Source organism: Eulemur rufifrons, chromosome 8 (assembly GCF_041146395.1).
Source record: "Eulemur rufifrons isolate Redbay chromosome 8, OSU_ERuf_1, whole genome shotgun sequence".
NCBI classification, from domain to species: domain Eukaryota; kingdom Metazoa; phylum Chordata; class Mammalia; order Primates; family Lemuridae; genus Eulemur; species Eulemur rufifrons.
The window spans coordinates 116,315,689-116,338,119 of record NC_090990.1 but is presented as its reverse complement, the minus strand read 5'-3'; the positions used below and the strand labels follow the sequence as shown (position 1 = coordinate 116,338,119).

Sequence of the window (22,431 nt, the reverse complement as noted above, 5' to 3'; positions counted from 1 at the left end):
CAAATTCTACCATTTATGTTCATTCCTCTTCAGTTTAAAGAAAAACAAGAATATAAACCTAACACTTGGCTGTTGTAAGGTGTATCTTAAAACTTATTAAAACCATGATTTTTAATATTTCTGAATGTATAAAATTAAGCCCAAATATTTGAAGTGATCATTGATATGCTCTTCCCTTTTGTGAAGAAAATACAGCTTTTGCCATAGACTTGTTTCAATTCTAGGAGGAAAAAGTCATCCCAGAGATTGTTGAAAGTTACAATAATCATGCTAATACAAAAAATTCAACATGTCATTTCTGGTTTACTCCTAAAGTTTGCTTCATATTTTCATAAACCACGTAACTGATGCCTACAGCAGGGAGCACCTTCATGAAGTTTGGGGTGATGCCTCTGTAAAGTCCTGGTATTCCTTCTTTGGAAATTATTCGTTGAAAGAGGCCAACCATGTTCAGCTGTGGGCTTCCTTCTAGCATGGCTAGAAAATTAAAAAAAGAAACCAGGCTAATTTAGTATTCAAGCATGTTTCATCATTATTACAATAAATAATCACGATTCAGAATGATACTCTAGAATACAATGAAAAGATGAAATTCCAAGAAGCCCAAGAAAGTACCCCTTTATATAACTCTCTTTGTATAGCACCTAATAGTGAGTGCTCTAACAATGACAGAAATAATAGCTACTTATTGAGTAATTACTATGTGTTAGACACTGGGTTCATTACTTTCCATACCAACCTTGCACAGTAAATTTTATCCATTTTATAAGTGAGGAATTGGAGGCTTAGAAAGATGGAGAAATTTATCCTAAAACACTTAGCCATCAAGTGGCAGAGCTGAGATCCGAGCTCTGTGTAACTCCAAGGCCCGTATACTTTTCACCACATCACACTGCCTCCCCCTCCTCCTCACTAGCCAAGTGCTGAAGAGAGAACAGTTAAATCCTGGGAAGTAGGAGGAGTATGGGGAAAGCTTTGGGAAGCTTAGGAAAGGTACAGGGGATCTGGGCCTTGGAAATGACCTCAAGAGGCAAGAAAAGGAAGGAGGGAAAGTCCATGTTGCTGGTACAACCAAGACCAGGGCAGGAATACTCGTGTGCTATGGGGACACAGCTGACTGCCGGGTGTGGCTGTTACACAGACAGCATAAGAGGCTGGAGGTGGGCAAGGCAGGGGCAGGAAAATGGAGAAGCAGCAAAAATAAAATGGGACCATATTATTAAAGGCTTTGAAGTTCCCACTAAGAACTTTGGAATTTACTCTGAAGAAACTGAAGAGTCTCAAAGATGTCTGAACAGATGTCAAATGGTCAGACCTTGTCGTCAGAAAAGACAAATCTATCAGCCATGCAAAACCCTGGATTGGAGCTGGCAGACAAGAGGGCTTAAATCAGACTGTACTAGTTTGAATTCTAGCTCCACTATTTACCAAATGTACAAACTTGTGGAAGTTATACTCTCTCTTTGCCCCAGTTATTCATCTGAAAAATGGGGATAATATTAGTATGCCCTCCCAAGATGGTTATGGTGGTTAAATGACAGAATATACAACAAACATTTAGTTTATTATTTTGCATTTTTCTCTGCAGCCATATAATTGTCTTTCAGCTCCTCAAATACACCATGTTTGCTCCTGCCCCTGTGTCTTCATGCATGCTTGCCCTCCGCTGGAGTGCTCCTTGCCCGCTCCCCCTGCCTGTGCCCAGCTAACCCTCACTTGTCTTTCCAGTCTCAGCTTAATTGACAGGGTTCTGCAGCTCCCACGTTAAGTTGCAGCCCCTTGCTCTGTGTTCCCCTAACAAAGGGGAGGTGGTTTAACAAGGTTGTTTACTTGCTGGACATATTTCTTCTCTACAATGGCAGGCCACATCTGAGTTGCTGGCTGCTGTAACCCTAGCATCAGACAGACAATGGCTCAGGAAGCATTTGTCAATTAATGACTGACTGCCTGGTTGGAGGAGGGGTGGCTGGCACTTGGAAGGGGGATTGAGAAAGGAACTATAGGTGCCCAGGGTATACTGTTTAAAGAAATGACAGTGGGTGAGACTGACCAGGAAAAGCATAAAAAGGAATAGAAAGGCACAGAATGCATACTTTAATAGAGTGGGTATAGCAATTAAAGCCAGCAAATAGAAACGGGAAAATAATCAATGACCTGGACAAGAATAACAGAGTAAAATCAAAGCCAACAGTGGAGACAGTGTCACAGTGAGGAGGAATCACAGCTCAAGTAGCACTGATAAACAATTCTAGGCCACTATTTACCAAGAATTTAACAAATGCCAGATGCTTTACATATATTGTTGCTAATTATTATAACACTGCATAATTTTGATTCTCATTGAAAACCCAAAGAGATTTAGGGCAAAGATCTAAACCCAACTCCATCTAAATACCAAAGCTTACACTTTTAAAACATGCATTCAACACAGTCCAAAAAATCTTACTGTTTATCTATGAAGCACATGCAGTGCATCTGTGGCATTACAATTTCATGAAAAGGGAGCATTTATTTTATTTTTATTTTTTAAAAGAATCTCTGAAAAGTTTCCTTACGGAGACAATAATGAAAAAAAGGTTGAGAAATACTGTCTTAAAACTCCACTCTTCTACCTCAGTAGAACTTGGAGTTCCAAAAGCACATTACTCACACAGTACTTCATCAGTGTGATTCTGTAATCAAAAACTCACCTTGAGCCTGCATGCGAGTTCTCACCAAAGCCAAGGGGTAGCTGGCCAGCTGACCACAAGTGCTAGACAAGGCACCACATCCCAGCAACACCATGACTCCTGGGTTTACAGAATCTTTTGCAAAATTATCTAGCCAATAGGATTTCAAGAGCTGCCAGAGAAACAGAAAAAAGAAGAAAAATAATGAACAACTCTGTAACTGCTTTTACTCAATGTAAACATTTTCACAGCTATTCTCATCCTCATGAGAGAGAGGCCACATTTCTGCAAGATGGAGCAGCAGCCACTGCAGGAGGCCACGGCTCTGTGGAGAGGTGGGGGTGCCACTGGGGATTCAGAACATGTGAGGTTTGCACTGGTTGCTCATTTTCTTCTAACCAAATATGAAGATCAACGGCACACCAAATGTGGTAGGATCTAAAGAACATTTCTTATGGTGGGTGGGTATTAACAAAATCATACAAAACTACTAATTATGTCTCATTTTAGACTTTACACATATATCATTTCATTGGTCTTTAAAAACTCTGACATGAATCTATTATTCTGATTTTAGAAATGAGAAAAATTCATCTCAGTGGAGTTTTTTAAGCAGGGCTCAGAACCAGGTGTGCTGATCCACAGGCCATGCTTTCCCCCCTATTATATGGGGTCCCTGTATTTCATTAGAAGGAAATAATTGGGAGAAATTATATAAAATATGTATGTTAATCAACTTTTTAGACATAAAATATTTTCATAAAAATACACGTGAATATGAAAAAACTATATAACTAACTAATTTAAATTTTTAAATGTTTTAATCCTACAAGATTGTAAATGGATTTTTCAATGGAAACCTTTCAGGCTAGAAGGAAGTAGAATGTTATATTCAAAGTGCTGAAATTAAAAAAACTGCCAACCAACAATACTGTTTTAGCAAAACTATGCTTAAAAACCAAAGCAGAAAATAAGACTTTTCCAGATAAACAAAAGCTGAGATAGTTCATCATCACTAGAACTTCCCTACAAGAAAGGCTAAAGGGACAAACAAAAGGATGATAAACAGCAACACAAAACCATATGAAAATTTAACATTCCATGGTAAAGGTAAATATATAGAAATTATAAAATCCTATAGTATTATAATACAGGTATATAAATAACTTTGAAATCTAAATTTCAAAAACAGAATTTAAAAAACAAAAGAATAAAAAGTAACTATAAATCTATGTTAATGGATACACAATACAAAAAAAGGTAATTTGTGTCATCAATAACAAAGTAGAGGAGGGAATGTCACAGATGTATAAAAAAGTGGAGTTTTTATACACAACTGAAGCTAAGTTGTAACTAGTTTAAAATAGATTGTTTTAACTTTAATATGTTTTATGTAATTGCAATAGTAACCACAAAGCTAATATCTGTAGAACATACACAAAGGGACTCAAAACATGCCATACAAAAAAATCAACAAAACACAAAAGAAAGCAGTAAGAGAGGAAAGGAAAGACAAAAAAGCTATAAGAAAAAGTTACAACACAACTGAGAAAATGACAATAGTAAGTCTGTCCCTACAAAAATTGCTTTAAATGTAAACATATTAAATTCTCTAATTAAAAGACATAAATTGCTGAATGGATACACGATACAGAATCAACTGTATCTTATCTATAAGCAATGCACTTTAGACCCAAGAACACACATAGGTTGAAAATGAAAGGATGGAAAAAGATATTCCATACAAGAGGAACCTAAAGAGAACAAAGGTGGTCATACCTACATAAATATAGACTTTAAGACAAAAAGTGTCATAACAAAGATGGCCATTATCTAATGATAAACAGGTCAACTTACCAGGAAGTATAGTAATTATAAATATATGTGGACCCAACATTAAGTTCTTAAATATATGAAAAAGGACTGAAGGCCGGGCGCGGTGGCTCACGCCTGTAATCCTAGCACTCTGGGAGGCCGAGGCGGGTGGATTGCTCAAGGTCAGGAGTTCGAGACCAGCCTGAGCGAGACCCCGTCTCTACTAAAAATAGAAAGACATTATATGGACAACTAAAAATCTATATAGAAAAAATTAGCCAGGCATAGTGGCGCATGCCTGTAGTCCCAGCTACTTGGGAGGCTGAGGCAGTAGGATCGCTTAAGCCCAGGAGTCTGAGGTTGCTGTGAGCTAAGCTGACGCCACGGCACTCACTCTAGCCTGGGCAACAAAGTGAGACTCTGTCTCAACAAAAAAAAAAAAAAAAAAAAAAAAAAAGGACTGAAGGAAGAAATAGACAGCAACACAATAAAAGCAAGAGACCTCAATACCCCACTTTCAGTTATGGATAGAACAACCAGACAGAAGATGAATGGGAAAAAAAAAAAAAAGAGGACTTGAAAAACACTGCAGACCAATTGGACCTAACAGCCATTTACAGACCACTCCACCCACCAACAGCAAAATACACATTCCTCTCAAGTGTACATGGAACATTCTCCTAGACAGACTATATGCTCAGCCACAAAATGAGTCTTACTGAATTTAAACAGACTGAAATCATATGAAATATCTTCTCTGACCACAGTGGAATGAAACTAGAAATCAACAGTGGAGGGAAACAGAAAAATCCACAACTATATGGAAATTAAATAACTCACTTTTAAACAACCAATAAATAGGTCAAAGAAGAAATCAAGAGGGAATTTAGAAAATATCTGGAGACAAATGAAAACTAAAACACAACATACCAAAATTTATGGGATGCAGCAAATGTAGTACTAAGAGGAAAATTTATAGCAATAAATCCTTACATCAAGAATAAAGATCTCAAATCAACAACCTAACTTTTACACCTCAAAGAACCAGAAAAGGAACACAGAAATAAACCTTTGTGTATATAGCCAAATTATCTTCAAAAGGGAGCCAAGACCACACACTGGGGAAAAGAGAGTCTCTTCAACAAATGGTGCTGGGAAAACTGGATACCCACATGCAAATGAATGAAATTGGACCCTTATCTAACACCACATACAGAAATTAACTCAAAATGAATTAAAGACCTAAATGCAAGTCCTAAAACTATAAAACTCTTAGGAGAAAGCACAGAGTAAAAGCTTCAGGACATTGGATTTGGCAACAATTTCTTGGATATGACACTACAAGCACAGGCAACAAAAACAAAAAATAGACAAATGGTACTACATCAAACTGGAAGTTTCTGTGCAGCAAAGGAAATAATCAACAGAGTAAAACGGCAACCTATAGATTGGGAGAAAATATTTGCAAACTATATATCTGATAAGGAATGACTGTCTAGAATATATTTTTTAAAAACTCCTACAACTCAGTAACAACAACAAAAAAACCTTATTAAAGAAATGGGCTGATCCAAGATTTGTATTATGAGTCAGTACAAGGAATGAAACTGAATTAACCACATCAGTCACTCAGCTTTATCAATGTCAGATTTTAAAACATTAAAGAAAATATGACATTTTTGCTTATTTTCTCTCTCTCCCCTCAAAACAACCTCTAGTACCATCTTCTAAGATGAACAACTATGCCTAAATTTGAGTATACTCTTCAAGGAAATCTAATACAAAAGTGACCCCATGAATATTCATATTCAAGGTGCTTGAAAAGAAAGTTCAAATGCCACACATTTGAATCTACAAATCGTTTACTGGTATATCTCTACTTCTTCATATAAAGTCAAATTCTAACAAGAGCTATTTAACTACATTTTAAGATTCAAAAGATTGCTATAAACTCACCTCATACACAGCAAGATCTATACCTGCATAAGGTATAATGCCTAATAAATTAGGAACATAACCTTTGTAAAAAGCTCCAAAACCTTCACGTTTCAAAATCTTCTTGGCACAATCATATATTCCAGAGTATTGTCCAGTTTTGCCTACAGCCAGCCTGGTTTTCACAACCTGGATATAAAAGAATATAACAAAATACTATTGTTCATATTAATTCTATCATCATGGAATTCAAAAGTCACTTTACAAAGAACAAACATCCAGCACATATTGTCACTCAAATGACTGTCCAATTTGCTGATATATTCTCCCTCATATATTACTTTTTTTCTTTTCTTAGACAGGGTCTTGCTCTATTGCCCAGGCTGGAGTGCAGTGGCCCAATCATAGCTCACTGCAACCTTGAATTCCTGGGCTCAAGTGATCACCTGGCTAATTTTTTAATAGAGACAGGGTCTCACTATGTAGCCCAGGCAGGTCTCAAACTCCTGGGCTCAAGCAATTCTCCCGCTTCAGCCTCCCAAAGTGCTGGGATTACAGGCATGAGCCACTGTGCCTGTCCATATTATCTCTTTTGAGGAGCTAAGACCGGAGCCAGGGAGAGCCATTTATTGCAAAGAGGATCTGAATGAGGGCAGTGACAGAGGAAATGGAGACAAGTAATCTACAGATGTCTTAACAAAAATGACTGGTCACCAATTAGGTATGGAAGGTTCGGAAACCAGTAGTGTAAAACAGTGGTCCCCAACCTTTCTGGCACCTTTCTGTCTGACCAGTTTCATGGAAGACAATTTTTCCATGGCAGTTGGGAGAGGGGGAAGTCGGGGGTGGAAATGGAGCTCAGGAGGCCATATGGCCCAGTTCCTAACAGACCACAGACCGGTACGGGTCCATGGCCTGGGGGTTGGGGACTGTAGGTGTAAAGAATAACTCCTGTGTTTCCAGCATGGAACATACAAGAGGAGCAGTGGGGAGGTGATGCTACTAATATTAACTGATATGGAGAATATAAGAGGAAGAAAAGCTATTGAGTGAGGATACTTTTTTGAGAGATATGTGGAGTAATATGAATAATCATATTACTCCAAGTTTGCAAAGAAAGCTATATTAACATGCATACCACAGAGTGGTGAAAGTTAAGGGTGTATCCTGCTTGGGTCTTACTGGTTACTAAAAAACCCTTTGTTATATCAATAAAGATATCCATATCTAATAATATTACTTTTTCTCTACAGCAGGAGTTGGCAAACTTTTTCTGTATAGGACAAATAATCAATATTGTAGTCTTTCCATGTCTAATATATCACGTCTTTATTGCATATTATTTTTCTTTTGTTTTATTTTTATCTACTTTTTAAAAATGGAAAAACCACTTAGAGCTCAAGGACTGTTCAAAACAGTCCACAGGTCTGTGGTTTGCCAACCCATGCTCTATGGAAAGATGCCTAGTTAGGATTAGCATCACATTAACATAATCAAATCCCAAGGTTCCATTATTAAATTTATGGTACAGGAATGCTTTAGAGAGGAATGGGAGTTATAGTCCTCATCAACACAGTGGCAGCCAGCCTCTCAGATGTCCCCCAATGATCCTTGTCTCCTGGTAGTCACATCATTGTATAGTCCCCTCCCACACTCTGCCAGATTGGTCTGTGTGACCAAGAAAATACAGCAAAAGTGACAAAAGACTGCAGCTTCCGTCTTGGGCATTCTCTGTCTCTCATTCTCAATCTCTCACTCTGTTGGATCACTGACTGTAGAGAAGCCAGCTACCACGTTGTGAGGCTACTCAGACAGCCTATTGAAAGGCGCATGTGATAAGGAACAGATGTTTCCAGCCAATAGCAAGGGAGGTCTGGCAGCAGCCACATGAGTGAGCCTGGAAGAAGATCTATTGCCAGTTGAGCAGCCCCGGCCAACACCTTGATTGTAAGATGGAAAAGCCCTGAGCCAGGGACACCAAGCTAAGATGCTATGATAAATGCTTGCAGTTTTAAACTGTTAATTTTGGAGATAACTTGTTATACAGCAATAGATAACCAATACAAATACCGTCAGGCAGTCAGACTTCACAATGGTACTTACCTCCATAGGATAAATAAAAGTCTGTGCAGTTGCTCCAGCCATGGAACCAGAAATAAATCTCTCAAGGGTTCCAATTTTTTGTCCTTCCTCAGTAAGCAACTTCTTGTACTGTACGAATAAGTTTTAAAATTCACATTAATATCTGCTATGGACTGAACTGTGGCTTCTCAAAATTTACATGTTGAAGCCCTAACCCCTGATGTGATAGTATTAGGAGATGGGGCTTTTGGAGGTAGAGTTAGATGAGGTCCTAAGGGAGAAGCCCTAACGATAGGATAGTGTTCTTCTAAGACCAGACACCAGAGAGCTTATTCTCTTTCTCTCTCTCTCTTTCCTCATACAGGCATCAAGGAAAAGCCATGTGAGCACACAGCAAGAAGGCAGCTGTCTACAAGCCAGGAGAGACTCCTCACTAGAAGCCAAACTAGCTGGCCCCTATACCTTGGATTTCCCAGGCTCCAGAACTGTGAGAAATAAATTTCTGCTGTTTAAGCCAGTCTGTGGTATTTTATGGCAGCCAGGGCTAACTAAGACAATATCAACATACAAATCAGCTCCTAGAAATCAATAATTAATTGACAATGTGATGATGCGTCTCAAAATGCATACACTACATTAACAATACCAAGCAGAAAAGCAAGGCTTAAATGCTAACACACTCAGGTTACTGGACAGGTTTACGGTGGTGTTCAAGTTAGATATCCACAGAACACAGACGTGCCACAGACTGGACCAAGTTGTTCCTGTGCTAAAACGGTGTAATAGCATTCTTTCCTAGATGCACAAACACAGGGCTAATAAAGTTTTCACAATTTTTAGATAGTTTTCTAACAGTTTTTTTAAAGATGGGTTTATTTTCACCAGTACAAGTAAAATCAATAAATAAGTGATAAACTAGTATTAATAAAACAACTTCGAAAAACAGTTTTTGTAGGTAATACATATAATTATACTAACATGTCAACTCCAGAATCTCCTTCTTCAACCACTAAAGCAACTCAACACAGCTGATTCGACCAAGGGTGGAATATGAATCAAATGCAGCCAAAACAGTGACTGGGCAGGATGTTAATATCATGGGCTCCAGAGTCAGGCAGACCTGGGCTGAAATCCCAGAGTGGCGTGGCCCTGACAAGTTCATGAACATGTCCAGGTGCAGTTTCCTCATCTGTGATAATAGTGTCTATCTCATAGGGTTATTGAGCAGATTAAATTAAAACTTGTAACACAGCACAGTTCTGGGCACTTGGCAGACACTCAGCAGACATTATTATCATCATCACTATTATTGCTAATATATTATCTTTGTACAACATGGAGAGAAGAGCTCTGCCCAAACACAGACTACGGGAATTAGTCAGGTAAACTAGAATCCTTCTTTCGTAAATTGGGGTAGGGGGTGGGGGGTCTACAGAGGTAATCAGTTGCTGACACCACAGGGAAAAGTGGATAATCAACAGAGAGAAGCAGACACACGCGTGGAGAAGGGAAGAGTCAGGGAAGTCCCACTTCCTGACCCTCTCTGAGGATCCTTCCCTGCTGCCACCCGTATCCCCACAGTGACCCCCATTCCTGAGCTAGCCAGTTTCTGTTCCTTGGGATCTAAAGAGCCCAATGCAACAATACAGGAGGACTTTCCCCTAGCAAAATTGTGTTTCTCTGCGTGTGATAAAAATTAAATATATTACTATTTCATGAAGTTCTCAAATAGCAGGTGTATTCCTCCAAAAAGAGATTATTGCTTCCAAGTGTTCTGATTCCTGAACTACCAAAATGTTATGTAAAACTCCTCTTCTGCCTACACCCAACTAATTTTCCTATACATCGGATTGTCACAATCATTAAATATAATTTGTTTAAAACCTTCCTGCATAATAAAAGGAACACTGAAGGCACTTTTTACACCTTGTACCACCCCCCGCCAGAGAACCTGTCAAAAGCACACAGTAATTATTTAGGGACTAATGAATAATATTTGAAGGATAATTGTTTGGGGCTCCTGTTCCCCCAAAATACACGACATGCAAAGGAAAGAGTTAAGGACAGAGAGTTCATTAAGGGTCAGGCACTGTGCCAGGTCCTTAACACTATGTCAACAAGCTTAATCTCCATCTTAGAGATGAGGTGACAGTCATAGAGACTTTAAGCAACTTGGCAAGGCCCCAGAATTTGACTTTCCTAAAGGAGACTTAACTGAGTTCTTAATGCCACCCTGGAATCCTTTTGTCTATCTCAGTTCTGTCTCCCTTTGTTAGAATACCTACTTTAATCTTCTCCATTCTCCTCCAGCTTCCAACACCACTTCCTCTCTCATTCTCAGGAAAGGCCCTTTCTTGGGAACTCAAGGAAGAACAGAAAGGCCACCAGGCAAGAATGTCCTGGTATTCCTGCCCACCGCCCACAAAATTATCCACAACCACGTATGTTTCTTCCTTCCCAAGCCGGCACAAGAAGAGTCCTCCTTGCAGTCAAAGGCCAACCCTTCTAACAGTCTCTGGAGAGTGCTTGTTCCTCCCCAGCCCTCCCCAGCCCTTCCCAGCCCACCCCCTTTCCCCACACACAAGCTTCCTCTGCTGCGTTAATCAACCTCTCTCACCTGTATTTTCAACTTCTTTCTTTGTATTGACATGCTCCTTCAGCAACAGGCACATTAAAATAAAACAAATCAAAACCTTCCCTCTACCCTAACATCCTTATCTGTCACCCTCTCCCTCTTTCTTTTTCCTTCCCTTTCCAGTCAAACTCCATGAAAAGGGTGTCTACATTATCCAAGTTCCTTTACGTCCCAATCACTCCCAAAAGAGATTAAAACCTTCCTCATTTCAACATGGTTTCTCTTCCTATTACTTCACTGAAACATATATACTAAGCTCATCTATCTCTGGATGGATAAATCCTAAAATATACTTTTCTTTTTGTATTCATCACCTTACGAGGTGATGCCTACGAGGCCATCTGACCCTTCATGAAATCCTTCTCTTCCCCTGACTTCCAGGCCATCGCTTCCTCTGGATATCTCCTGTTCTTCGAGCTGTTCCTTCTCAGTCTCCTTTGCAAGTTACTCCTTTACTTCTCCCTTTGGGTTTATTCCCAGAATTCTTCCCATTCTGTAAGCTCTTCTTGAGTGACTTCGCACATTCCGATGGCTGTGACTCAGCAACAACCTCTCTATCAAAGATCTCTCTCTTAACTTCCAGGGGCTACATCCACTTGCATACTGCATAGCTCCCATACACGTCCCAGAGGTATCTCAAACTTGGCGTGTCTAAAATGGAAGCTGACGTTGTATTCTCTATGTACATATATAGTTACTCAAGTTAGGAATCAGCATATCATCTTCGATTCCTCTCTCTTTCTCTCACCCACATCTAACCAGTCAGTGAGTTCTGTTAATTCTATTTCCAAAATATTTTTCAGTTCACTGCCTTCTTCTCCAATCCCCACAGCCATCACCTTATACTGGCGCTCATCATTTCTTTACCTGAATTACTGAAATATTCCCTTAAATAGTCTCGCTGCCGCCAGCCCAGCCTCCCTCTCCTCCAATCCTTTCTCTACTCTTTTTCCAGGTTGATCTTCCTTAAATGTAAATGTACTCCTTCCACTTCCCTACAGTAGATGCTCCAATAGCCCCCACCATATTCAGGATAAAAGCCAGACTCCGATTACACCTGGCTCCTTGCCTATCTGGGCAGCCTTCATCATTATCTTCCCAGAAACACACTCCATCACCCTTGAGGTATAGATTACTCCATGACTGATGCCCTCTCGTGCCTACATTTCTGTCCACACGCTGCTGCTTCTGCTTATAATCCTCACTCTTGCCCTCATGTGAATGGGCTTGAGATTGAGGCAGGCTTGAGTTCAAATTCCAATTCTGGCAGTTCTGCCTTTTCATTCATTCAATAAGGATTTCCTGGCACTGGGCAAGGTGCTGGGAATACAAACCTGCAAACAAACAGCTACTGCCTAAGGAAGCTCACCATCTCACAAAGGAGAGAAAAAAATACTGACAACATCAGAATTCACTGTGAAAGGATGGTAACAAAAGGAAACAAAGGGAACTACAACAATGCAGAAGGTTTCCCCGGAGGAACTAACTCCTGAGTAAAGTCTTGAAGGACATTCCCCACTCTATGTCATAGGAAGAGGAAGGGTGTGTGTGTGTGTTGCTGGAGTGGAAAGACGCCTGCTGTACTGTGGACATGCTGAGTTTGGGGCACCCCCGGGATACGCAACCAGAGACGCAGAGACATACAGGACACAGGTGGATACACAGGCACAGAGATGAAGATGTTAGGATGGAGGGCAATCAGCATACAGATGGCAGCTGAAAGCATGAGGACGCTGCACCACGTTGCCACCTTATCAGTGATACAGTAACACTGTTACGGTAATGACAATGCGAACAGACCACAGCTTTTTCCCAAATTGATGATGTATTTGAGAGAGCTACATACCAAGCTGAAAATATCCTTTTCTTAGTTTTCTAAACTACTATTCAATGAACAGAATGTATCTGAATCTGGAAGTGGGCCAGCTGAGTACCCTGGGGAATTTAAGAAAAGATATGGCATATGTACCCTGAAGAAATGATCCAGTGGAAAACTGGGCATTCTGCAATCCAGCACGCGGAGGAGGCCGGGCAGGGCAGGCACTGGTTTGAGTTGCGATGCTCTCATAGGAAGGTGGCCTAAAGAGAGCCCCGAGGGGTGCACGGACCCTCAGCACAAGGGGAGAAAACGGAGAGACGTAACAGGTCCCAGAGCCCAAGGGAACACACCACACCGTGGAGAGAGCTTTCTCTTGATGTCTGAGAAAAGTTACCATGCAGAAATCAGAGTACTGCAAAGAGGGCTCAGAAAGAAGCCTGGTGGGACAGAAACAGAGAATGCCTGTGGGTAGTAACCAAGAATAAGAATTTGACAAATGGCATAAAGTGTAAGGTCCACATTTGCTTGGAATAACCATGGACTTTTGAAAATATCAAACTTCTTGTATATTAAAATAATCACAGTATTTTTAATATTTATTCATTTTAGGCTCCAGCTTTGCTATCATAAAATCCAAGTATGTGGTCAGAATAACCTAAGGGTATCTAAAACACTAGCCAAGGAAAGTCTCTTTCCCAAGATAGGTTCTAATTAAAGCCCTGGAGGCTAGATTTTCTTCAATTTTTTCTTTGTTTCTCTATTTCCTAAGCCAAGAAAAGGACACTATTGGACAGTGTAATCTTTTCAAGAGTATTCTGTTGTTCAAGAACAAAACATTCTCCAGAATAATCCAAAATTTATTTGAAATAATACAAAAAATAGGGGGTCGAGTTAAATGTCAAAGCCCTTATAATCCATAATGAGCAAGGATGGAATAAACAATGGGAAAAATAATTTTGTGGATGCTCAACTAGACAATTCTGCTAATAACCATAAAGAGACACTAAACTCTAAAACTCACTACTATATTTCCTCTTAACATCAAGTTAGGCGGAAGCAATATGCTAACCAATCTAAGTCAACAAAAGCCTGAGAAGTTGATTCCGAGTTAAATTCATTCATTCACTCATTCGACAAACATTTACTATGCACTTGTGCCATGCCAGGCTCTGTCCAGATGCTGGAGCGCACGGAGAAGCAGCCACAGCCCTGCCTCCATAGAGCTTCACTCTAACTGCAACTCAAGTTCATAGCAATGTCAAATTACACAAACGACTTCAACTTAAAACTTTTCTTTCAGAGGCTAGATTGGGGTACTTTCATCAAACTTATGTTGGTGTGCTGCTTCTATTCAGAATTCGAAATGAACAGCCGAAATGCTACCTTTCATTTAAGAGATACTTAGAGAAGAACACAAAATCTTTCTTTATAAATAATACTATAAAATTCAGAATCCCAGAACTTACTCATGAGAAATCTGAGTTTATCTAATTGCCTATAAGAAAAATTCCTCATTGAATAGATATGAAAAAATTATCATGTATTAAAAGAATCCCAAAGGCATTGTAAGTTAACCTTTATTGAATCAGTTTTCTTACTCCTCTCTGTTAATAAATTCCACAGGTGCTAACAATTACCTGTTCATATGCCCAGAACTTAACAGCTGTCTCAGGAGCAATTTTAATGACATTTGTACCATTTCCTCTCCAAAGGGAACGGACACCTCCTTCTTTTACCATCTGTCGAAAGCCACCAAATATGTTCATTTTGTCTGATTTTGAACCATGAACCTAAAAATAAAAGCAAAATGATATAAAATACTGGTAGAATATTATTGTTACTATTTCTAAAGTAACCAATCCCTTTTCAGTACTGTTTATAACTGCAGGAAGATATATTTAAAAATAAAATATGGAAGGTTGAGAAAATATACAATGCTGGGAGGGAGTATCACCACCATTTTAGAGGCTTGTCTCTCAATCTAAAACTAAGAATAATTGGTTTCTAAGGGTAGGAAAGCAGATAGAGAGGACATAAGAAAATTAAAATTATTATGAATAATATTCAAAGATAACATGAACCAAATTATGTATTAGGCTATGGAACACCCTTTGAAACAGGTACAAGTTCAGTTTAAGAGAAATAAAAAAGAACTACACTGCAAGTAATACATTACTACTTCAAGAGGTAGTACAGACATGAACGGTAAATTGGTCTGAAAATGGTTTGGATAGTGGGTATATTTCAGAGCCATAGACACTGAAATGCACACAGCCTGAAAACCAAAAATAAAAATTGTACCTTCTGTGGCTTATCTCAAGGCTCCTCTGGGCAATAAATTCATGACAACATGTGCCAACTGTCTAATCCAGTGAGTACTAACGAATTACTCAGCTTATACTACAGATGTGGTAGTCATTTAAATACACTAGACCTTATGATTGCCTACAATGAAAACTGATTAAATCTAATAAACCAAAAATAATTAAAGAAATCAGCTATTCCACTGAGTGCTGCAGTGACAACCACCAAAAAAACAAAACAAAACAAAACAAACCCACATACACAAGATGGAAAGGGCTGCAGACTGAGGTCAGCCATGTGGTCAGTGTGTGATGGAGCCCCAATAAGAACTCTGGACACCAAAGGCTGGGTGAGCTTCCCTGGTTGGTTTTCACTATTCTGTACATACTGTCACACAACGGTGCCAGGAAAGTAACACATAATGACTCCACAGAGAGAGGACAACAGAAGCTCTGCCTTTGGTACTTCCAGACTCACCCTATGCATATTTTTACTTGACTGATTTTAATCTGTCACTTTTCCCTGTAATAAACTATTCCTGTTAGTAAAACAGCTTTCAGTGGGTTCTGTGAGTCCCTCTAGTGAACCTGAAGGTGACTTTGGAGACCCCTAAATTTGCAGAAACTGAATCCCAGAGAAATCTACTTTAAGTAAACTTCACAATAAAATATGACAAAGTAAAAGATGAATGCTTATTCAAGCTCTCTCAATTACTATTGCTCCTAAAGAAACACACACACACACACACACACACACACACACACCAGTTGTCTCCCCTTTTTCCTTAAAGCACTATCTCTGCCCCTAAATAAGTTTTGAGACTTGGGTATATTCTGAATGGATGCTAGCTTAAAATATTGTCAGAAATACTTTTCTACAGAAAGCTACAGACAAATATAAAAAGTGTTCACCATAGTTAAACAAACTTCTAAAACAACTACTGTGTTCTGGTAGGTTATTCCTATGTATCAGGCATTTTCATACACCTTATATTATTTAATTCTTACAACTTTTGTATCTTGAACAAGAATATCTTGTTGGATATTCTTATTCCCATTCCCAAATTAGGGGAAATGCAAACTCAGAGGTTTCATGCAGTGTGAGAATCAGAAGCTTTGGAGGCAAAGATATTCCATTCCTCATCTAATTTGTTGTGTAAAAAAAAAAAAAAGGTCTTTAATTCTCTGAGCCTCAGATTCCCCATAAAATGAGGATGAAAAACCTACTTCATTGGACTACTGTGAGGATTAAATGGGTTACCACAATGAGCACCTAATAAATACTAATTCTTTTCTTTTCTCTCTTTCTTTCTACTCTGGCCAGCCCAAGGCTACTCTGCTAGTAAATAGCAAAGTCAGTCTATAAATCCAGATCTTTTTCTGCTAGTCTTAGCTTTAGAATAATTTTAAAAATTATTTCCTTGTTCTAAGATTCTAGGTTTCAGAAATACCCCACTTTTGATCAAATACATAAATAAGAAAGAAAACATAAATAAGAATCCTACAATAATGGCTAGAGATTTTTTTTTTAATTAAACATTTGAATAGTCACAGAATGCCAAATATTAAAAGTTCATTACATACTTATACCAACAATGTAAAGTTTGGTACAGCAATGCAATACTTACATGAACTGAATTCAGCGTTAATAGCAACAAAATACAGAATTTTTGTTAAGGGTATGAAAGACTATTACTGAGAAGTCTTAAAACTTCTTTTTCAAAGCAACACATTTCTCATTCTTTTAGATTATTTAAGACAAACTTAGACACACGAACATAAAGATCACCTGCATCATGATTTTCAGGCGATCCAAAGGGGCAGTGCTTGTTCGAGAGACGGCACCAGCAATTCCTCCTGCCAAAAGCTGCCTCCACCACTGCCCAGACTTTTTTTCATCTTCCGTGAACTCATCTGGAATAGTTAAACTATCCCCTATGTCAATTCCCTGTTAAAATGTAAAAAAGAGTTCCATGCTCCTTCAATTAAAAACAGATAATAACAGAAGGGCTTTTTTCCGTTTGTTTTAGAGAAAAATCACGTATTATTTTACAGCTAAAATAAACTTTACACCTTAGAATTTATACTGAACAAATCTGAGCACACAGATTATAAATACTCTATTCACACTATAGTATCAGTTCACAAGAAATGCAAATTGACAGCAATTACAAAGTTACAAAACCAATAATTATATCTTACAGAGTAACTTTTCTCCTCTTGGTCTAAGTCAGAATGAAAGGGCAGCATTTCATCAAGTGTAGTGAATCCTTTTTAAATAGTCACTTTCCATAAGGCTAGAAAACCACATCCAACTGGTGATGATATCTTGTAAGAAATTAGTCTGTCAATTCTTCAGTGATAGTCCCTTTATCTCAAAATTATATCTACATTATACTTTATACCATGATATATATTTTAAGTAAATAGAAATTAAATTAAAACTACATATGGATACTCTACCAAACTCATTTTCTATATTGCCTGTCTATAAATATTTTGACAAATCTGACTTGTCATTTAAAACATGCAATTGATTCTATATAAAATTTAGCTAACAGGAAGTTATTGTTTGAAATAATCACCCCTCCAATCTATTCTAAACATTACTATAGTTTACAAATATAGCTTGAGAGAAACATTACTATAGATTTATAAATAAAGCTTGAGAGAAATATTATCTACAATAACGTTTTTACAGCTTTATTATCTAAATGATTTTGGCATAAAAGATTTTACAAGCAAGAGTGTAGGGGTAAGGAGCTATGCTATGGTAGTAGCCCTCTCATACTTCATTTTATCATCAGTACAACAGGCATGATTGTAGCCTCAAGTGTTATCAATTATCTTCAAAGATACAAAAAGAATCAAGTATATAAAACCACACATAAGTATAAAATTTATCTAGGTAACTGAACTACTAATATAACATAATTTTATACTCATAGTTGAAAAAGCATTAATCACCAATAATTATATAATGCTCTGTGTAAGCTTAGGCATTGTACTAGTTGCAATGTGAACTCCAGGCTTCATTTAGTGCATATTAAATTTAATGAAATCCATGAATAAGTACAGAAGGCAAGCCCGTGAGGAAAAGAAAATTCCTTAAGAGAGCTCCCAATGGTTTCAGGAGCATGTTGCACAGTAATAGAACTTGATTTACACCAGTATATTTTAGTAGTATGTTAATGAAATGTAATCAAAATTTGAAAGTTTTGCGGAATACAAATTGATGTGAAATGCTGAGCAGATGAGCCAAAAGATTTTGTAACCTTTAATGATTATTATAAGCAAATAAGAGAGACAAATAAGCAAAAGTTACACGAGAGACAAACAAGCAAAAGTTTCAGAAGGGATCTTTGGCCATATCATCAATGGCCAAGGAAACAGATCCTTAGCAATCATGAGTGTTGAGACATTTAGACAATATAGTATCTACAAAAAGCAAAAGCCTATAACTTTTATACTTCCCTATGCCAGAATACTTAAATGTCAATAAAGTTGGACAGTTTATTCATCAAGGTTGTATTTCCTCCAACTTTTGAAAATGGCTGAATATGCAGTCTTGGATTTTTTTAAGATGCTATAAATCTATGCCTAATAGGAGAAACAGAACTCTACAGTAGGTTAAGGAACTATTGGGACTTAGGCATCCTGGCCTATAAGTGTTAAAGTGCTCTTGGGTGATAGCTATACTTATTGCTTACAGCACCAAGTATAAAAACATAAAGCACACTACTTACAGTAGAATGTTTCCAGAAACGAATAATTTCCTCAATGTCTGTAACAGGATTAAATAAGAAGTAATCTCGCCATTCATTCCAATCCACTGTCATTGTCCCATCAGCATCAATGCTGAACATTTAAAAAAAATATTAAAGAACAAAACTGATGAATAAAACTAACATATTGGCCATTTTACAGAATGATAGTTATTTTTCCAATTTAATATTCTTATTAAAGAATCTTATTCACAATTATAGGTTGTCGGAAATGGTAACAAGCATTTTATGGTCCTGTCAGATAGTTTTAATTATTTAGATAAAAATGGATCCAAAAATTTCAGATCTCACTAAAGACGACTTTTGGCACTCTGTCAAACTCTAAGTCAATGAGCTATAAAATGTAAAAACTGGGCCGGGCGCAGTGGCTCACACCTGTAATCCTAGCATTCTGGGAGGCCGAGGTGGGGGGATTGCTCGAGCTCAGGAGTTCGAGACCAGCCTGAGCAAAAGCGAGACCCCGTCTCCACTAAAATTAGAAAAAAAAAATTAGCTGGGCAACTGAAAATAGAAAAAAAATTAGCCAGGCATGGTGGCGCACGCCTATAGTCCCAGCTACTTGGGAATGTGAAGCAGGAGGATTGCCTGAGCCCAGGAGTTTGAGGTTTCTGTGAGGTAGGGTGATGCCACAGCACTCTAGCCCAGGCAACAGAGCAAGACTCTGTCTCAAAAAAAAAAAAAAAAAAAACAACCTGGAAAAAACTGGAAGAAAAATATTGAGAGGTAGTAATGAATGAAATTTCAATCCATTTTTTCTTGTACTATTTAGGAAGATATTTTTTAATGTTCTGTTGCAACATTTGAATGTTTGAACACTTGAATACTCAAAAACAGGCTACCAATTTCCTCCAACCTAAGAAAATTAGCAGTGATTATAAAAAAATCAAACTCTTGGTGACTGGGGCCTTTTGCATCTTAAGAAAGACCAATGACAATAAGAGTTGGTTTTTTGGAAAGTTAAACAAAATTACAAACCTTTAGTTAGACTAAGAAAAAAAGAGAGAAGACTCAAAATCAGAAATGAAACATGAGACATTACAACTGATACATAGGAAATGCAAAGGATCATAAGTGACTATTATGAACAATTATACACCAACAAATTGGATAACCTAGAAGAAATGGATAAAATCCTTGACACATACAACCTAAAAAGATTGAAATACAAGGAAATCTGAACAAACCAATAATGAGTAAGGAGACTGAATCAGTAATAAAAAGTCTCCCATCAAAGAAAGCCCAGCACCTCAAGGATGGCTTCACTAAAGAATTGTAGCAAACATTTAAAGAAGAATTAATACCAATTTTTCTAAAACTCTTCCATAAAATTGAAGGGGAGGGAATACTTCCAAACTCATTTTATGAGGCTAGCATTATCCTAATACCAAAATCCAGATAAGGACACTACAAAAAAAGAAAACTACAGGCCATCATCCTTGATGAACATAAAAGCAAAAATCTTCAACAAAATGCTAGCAAACCAAATTAAAACACACATGAAAAAGATGACTCACTATGATCAAGTGGGATTTACCCCAGGGATGCAAGGATTTTTCAACATACATAAATCAGTAAATGTGACACATCACATTAACATAACGAAAGACAAAAACATATAACCGTGTTAACAGATAAGAAAAAGTATTTGACAAAATTCAACATCCTTTCATTAAAAAAAAAAAAAAAAACCTCAAAAGATTAGGTATAGAAGGAATGTACCTCAACATAATAAAGGCCATATATGACAAACCCACAGCTAACATCTTCAAAGGCAAAAAAACTGAAAGCTTTTCCTTGAAGATCAAGAACAAGGCAAGGATGTCCAATCTTGCCACTTCTATTCAACACAGTATTGGAATTCCTAGCCAGAGAAACTAGACAAGAGAAAGAAAGAAAAGGCATACAAATTGATATGACAGAAGTTAAATTGTTCTGGTTTTCAGATGACATAATGACATAATCTTATATATGGAAAACCCTAAAGACTCCACCAAAAAACTGACAGAACTGATAAGTGAATTCAGTAAAGCTACAGGATACAAAATCAACATATAAAAATGAGTATCATTTCTATACACTAACAATGGAATATCTAAAAAAGAAATCAAGGCAATAATTTCATTTATACTAGCTACAAAAAATAATGAAATACTTAGGAATAAATTTAACCAACGAGGTGAAAGATCTCTACAAGGAAAACTATAAAACACTAATGAAAGAAATTGAAGAAGACACAAATAAAAGATATCCCATGTTCATTGATTGGAAAAAATTAATATTGTTAATGTCAATGGTACCCAAAGCTATCTACAGATTTTATGTAATCCCTGTCAAAATACCAATGATGTTCTCCACAGAAACAGAAAAAACAATCCAAAAATCCATATGGAATCACAAAAAACTCCAAATAGCCAAAGCAATTTTGAGCAAAAAGAACAAAGCTAGAGACATCACACTATGTGACTTCAAACTATCAACAAAGTATAGTAACCCAAACAGCAGAGTATAAAAACAGACACACAGGCCAATGGAACAGAACAGACAGCGCAGAAATCCATGCATTTAAAGCCAAGTGATTTTTGACAAAGGAGCCACAAACACACAATGGGGAAAAGACAGTGTAGTCAATAAACAGTATTGGGAAAACTGTATATCCACCTGCATAAGAATGAAATTAGACCCTTATCTCATACCATATTAAAAAAAAATCAAATAAAATCGTATTAAAGACTTAAAGACCCAAAACTATAAAACTACTATAAGAAAACATAGGGGAAAAGCTCCATGACATTGGACTTGACAATGATTTTCTGTGTATGACACCTAAAGCACAGGCAACCAAATCAAAATAAACAAATGGAATTACATCAAACTAAAAAGTTTCTGCACAGCAATGAAAATAACCAACAGAGTGAAGACACAACCTACAGAATGGGGAAAAATACCTGCAAACTATAAATTTGATAAAAGGTTAATATCCTAAATATATAAGAAACTCAAACAACTCAATAGCAAAGAAAGAAATAACCTGATTAAAAAGTGGGCAAAGGACTTGGATAGACATTTTTCCAAGGAAGATATACAAATGGACAACAGGTATATAAAAAAAATGCTCAACATCACTAATCATCAGGAAAATGCAAATAAAAATCACAATGAGATATCATCTCACATCTGTTAGAATGGCTACTACCAAAATGACAAAAGATAACAAGTGTTGGTGAGGATGTGGAGAAAAGGGAACCCTTGCACACTACTGGTAGGCAAGTACATTAGTACAGCCATTACGGAAAACAGTATGAAGGTCCCTCACAAAATTAAAAATAGAACTACCATATGATCCAGCAATTCCACTACTGGGTACATATCCAAAGGAAATGAAATCATT

The 22,431-nt window shown here is 37.5% G+C and overlaps 1 protein-coding gene across 1 annotated transcript in view; it reads right to left on the bottom strand.

Moving 5' to 3' along the window:
• Nucleotides 1-285: 285 nt before the first annotated feature.
• Nucleotides 286-22,431, bottom strand: part of SLC25A24 (solute carrier family 25 member 24) — a 37,761-nt gene continuing 15,615 nt past the window's right edge. Inside the window, exons 4-10 of the mRNA XM_069479070.1 lie at nucleotides 19,005-19,116; nucleotides 17,048-17,206; nucleotides 14,593-14,745; nucleotides 8,523-8,630; nucleotides 6,441-6,608; nucleotides 2,691-2,841; nucleotides 286-477 (exon numbers count right to left, since the gene is read on the bottom strand). Of these exons, the coding sequence (XP_069335171.1) occupies nucleotides 293-477; nucleotides 2,691-2,841; nucleotides 6,441-6,608; nucleotides 8,523-8,630; nucleotides 14,593-14,745; nucleotides 17,048-17,206; nucleotides 19,005-19,116 (1,036 nt within the window). The 3' untranslated portion in view covers nucleotides 286-292. The remainder of the gene's footprint in view (nucleotides 478-2,690; nucleotides 2,842-6,440; nucleotides 6,609-8,522; nucleotides 8,631-14,592; nucleotides 14,746-17,047; nucleotides 17,207-19,004; nucleotides 19,117-22,431) is intronic.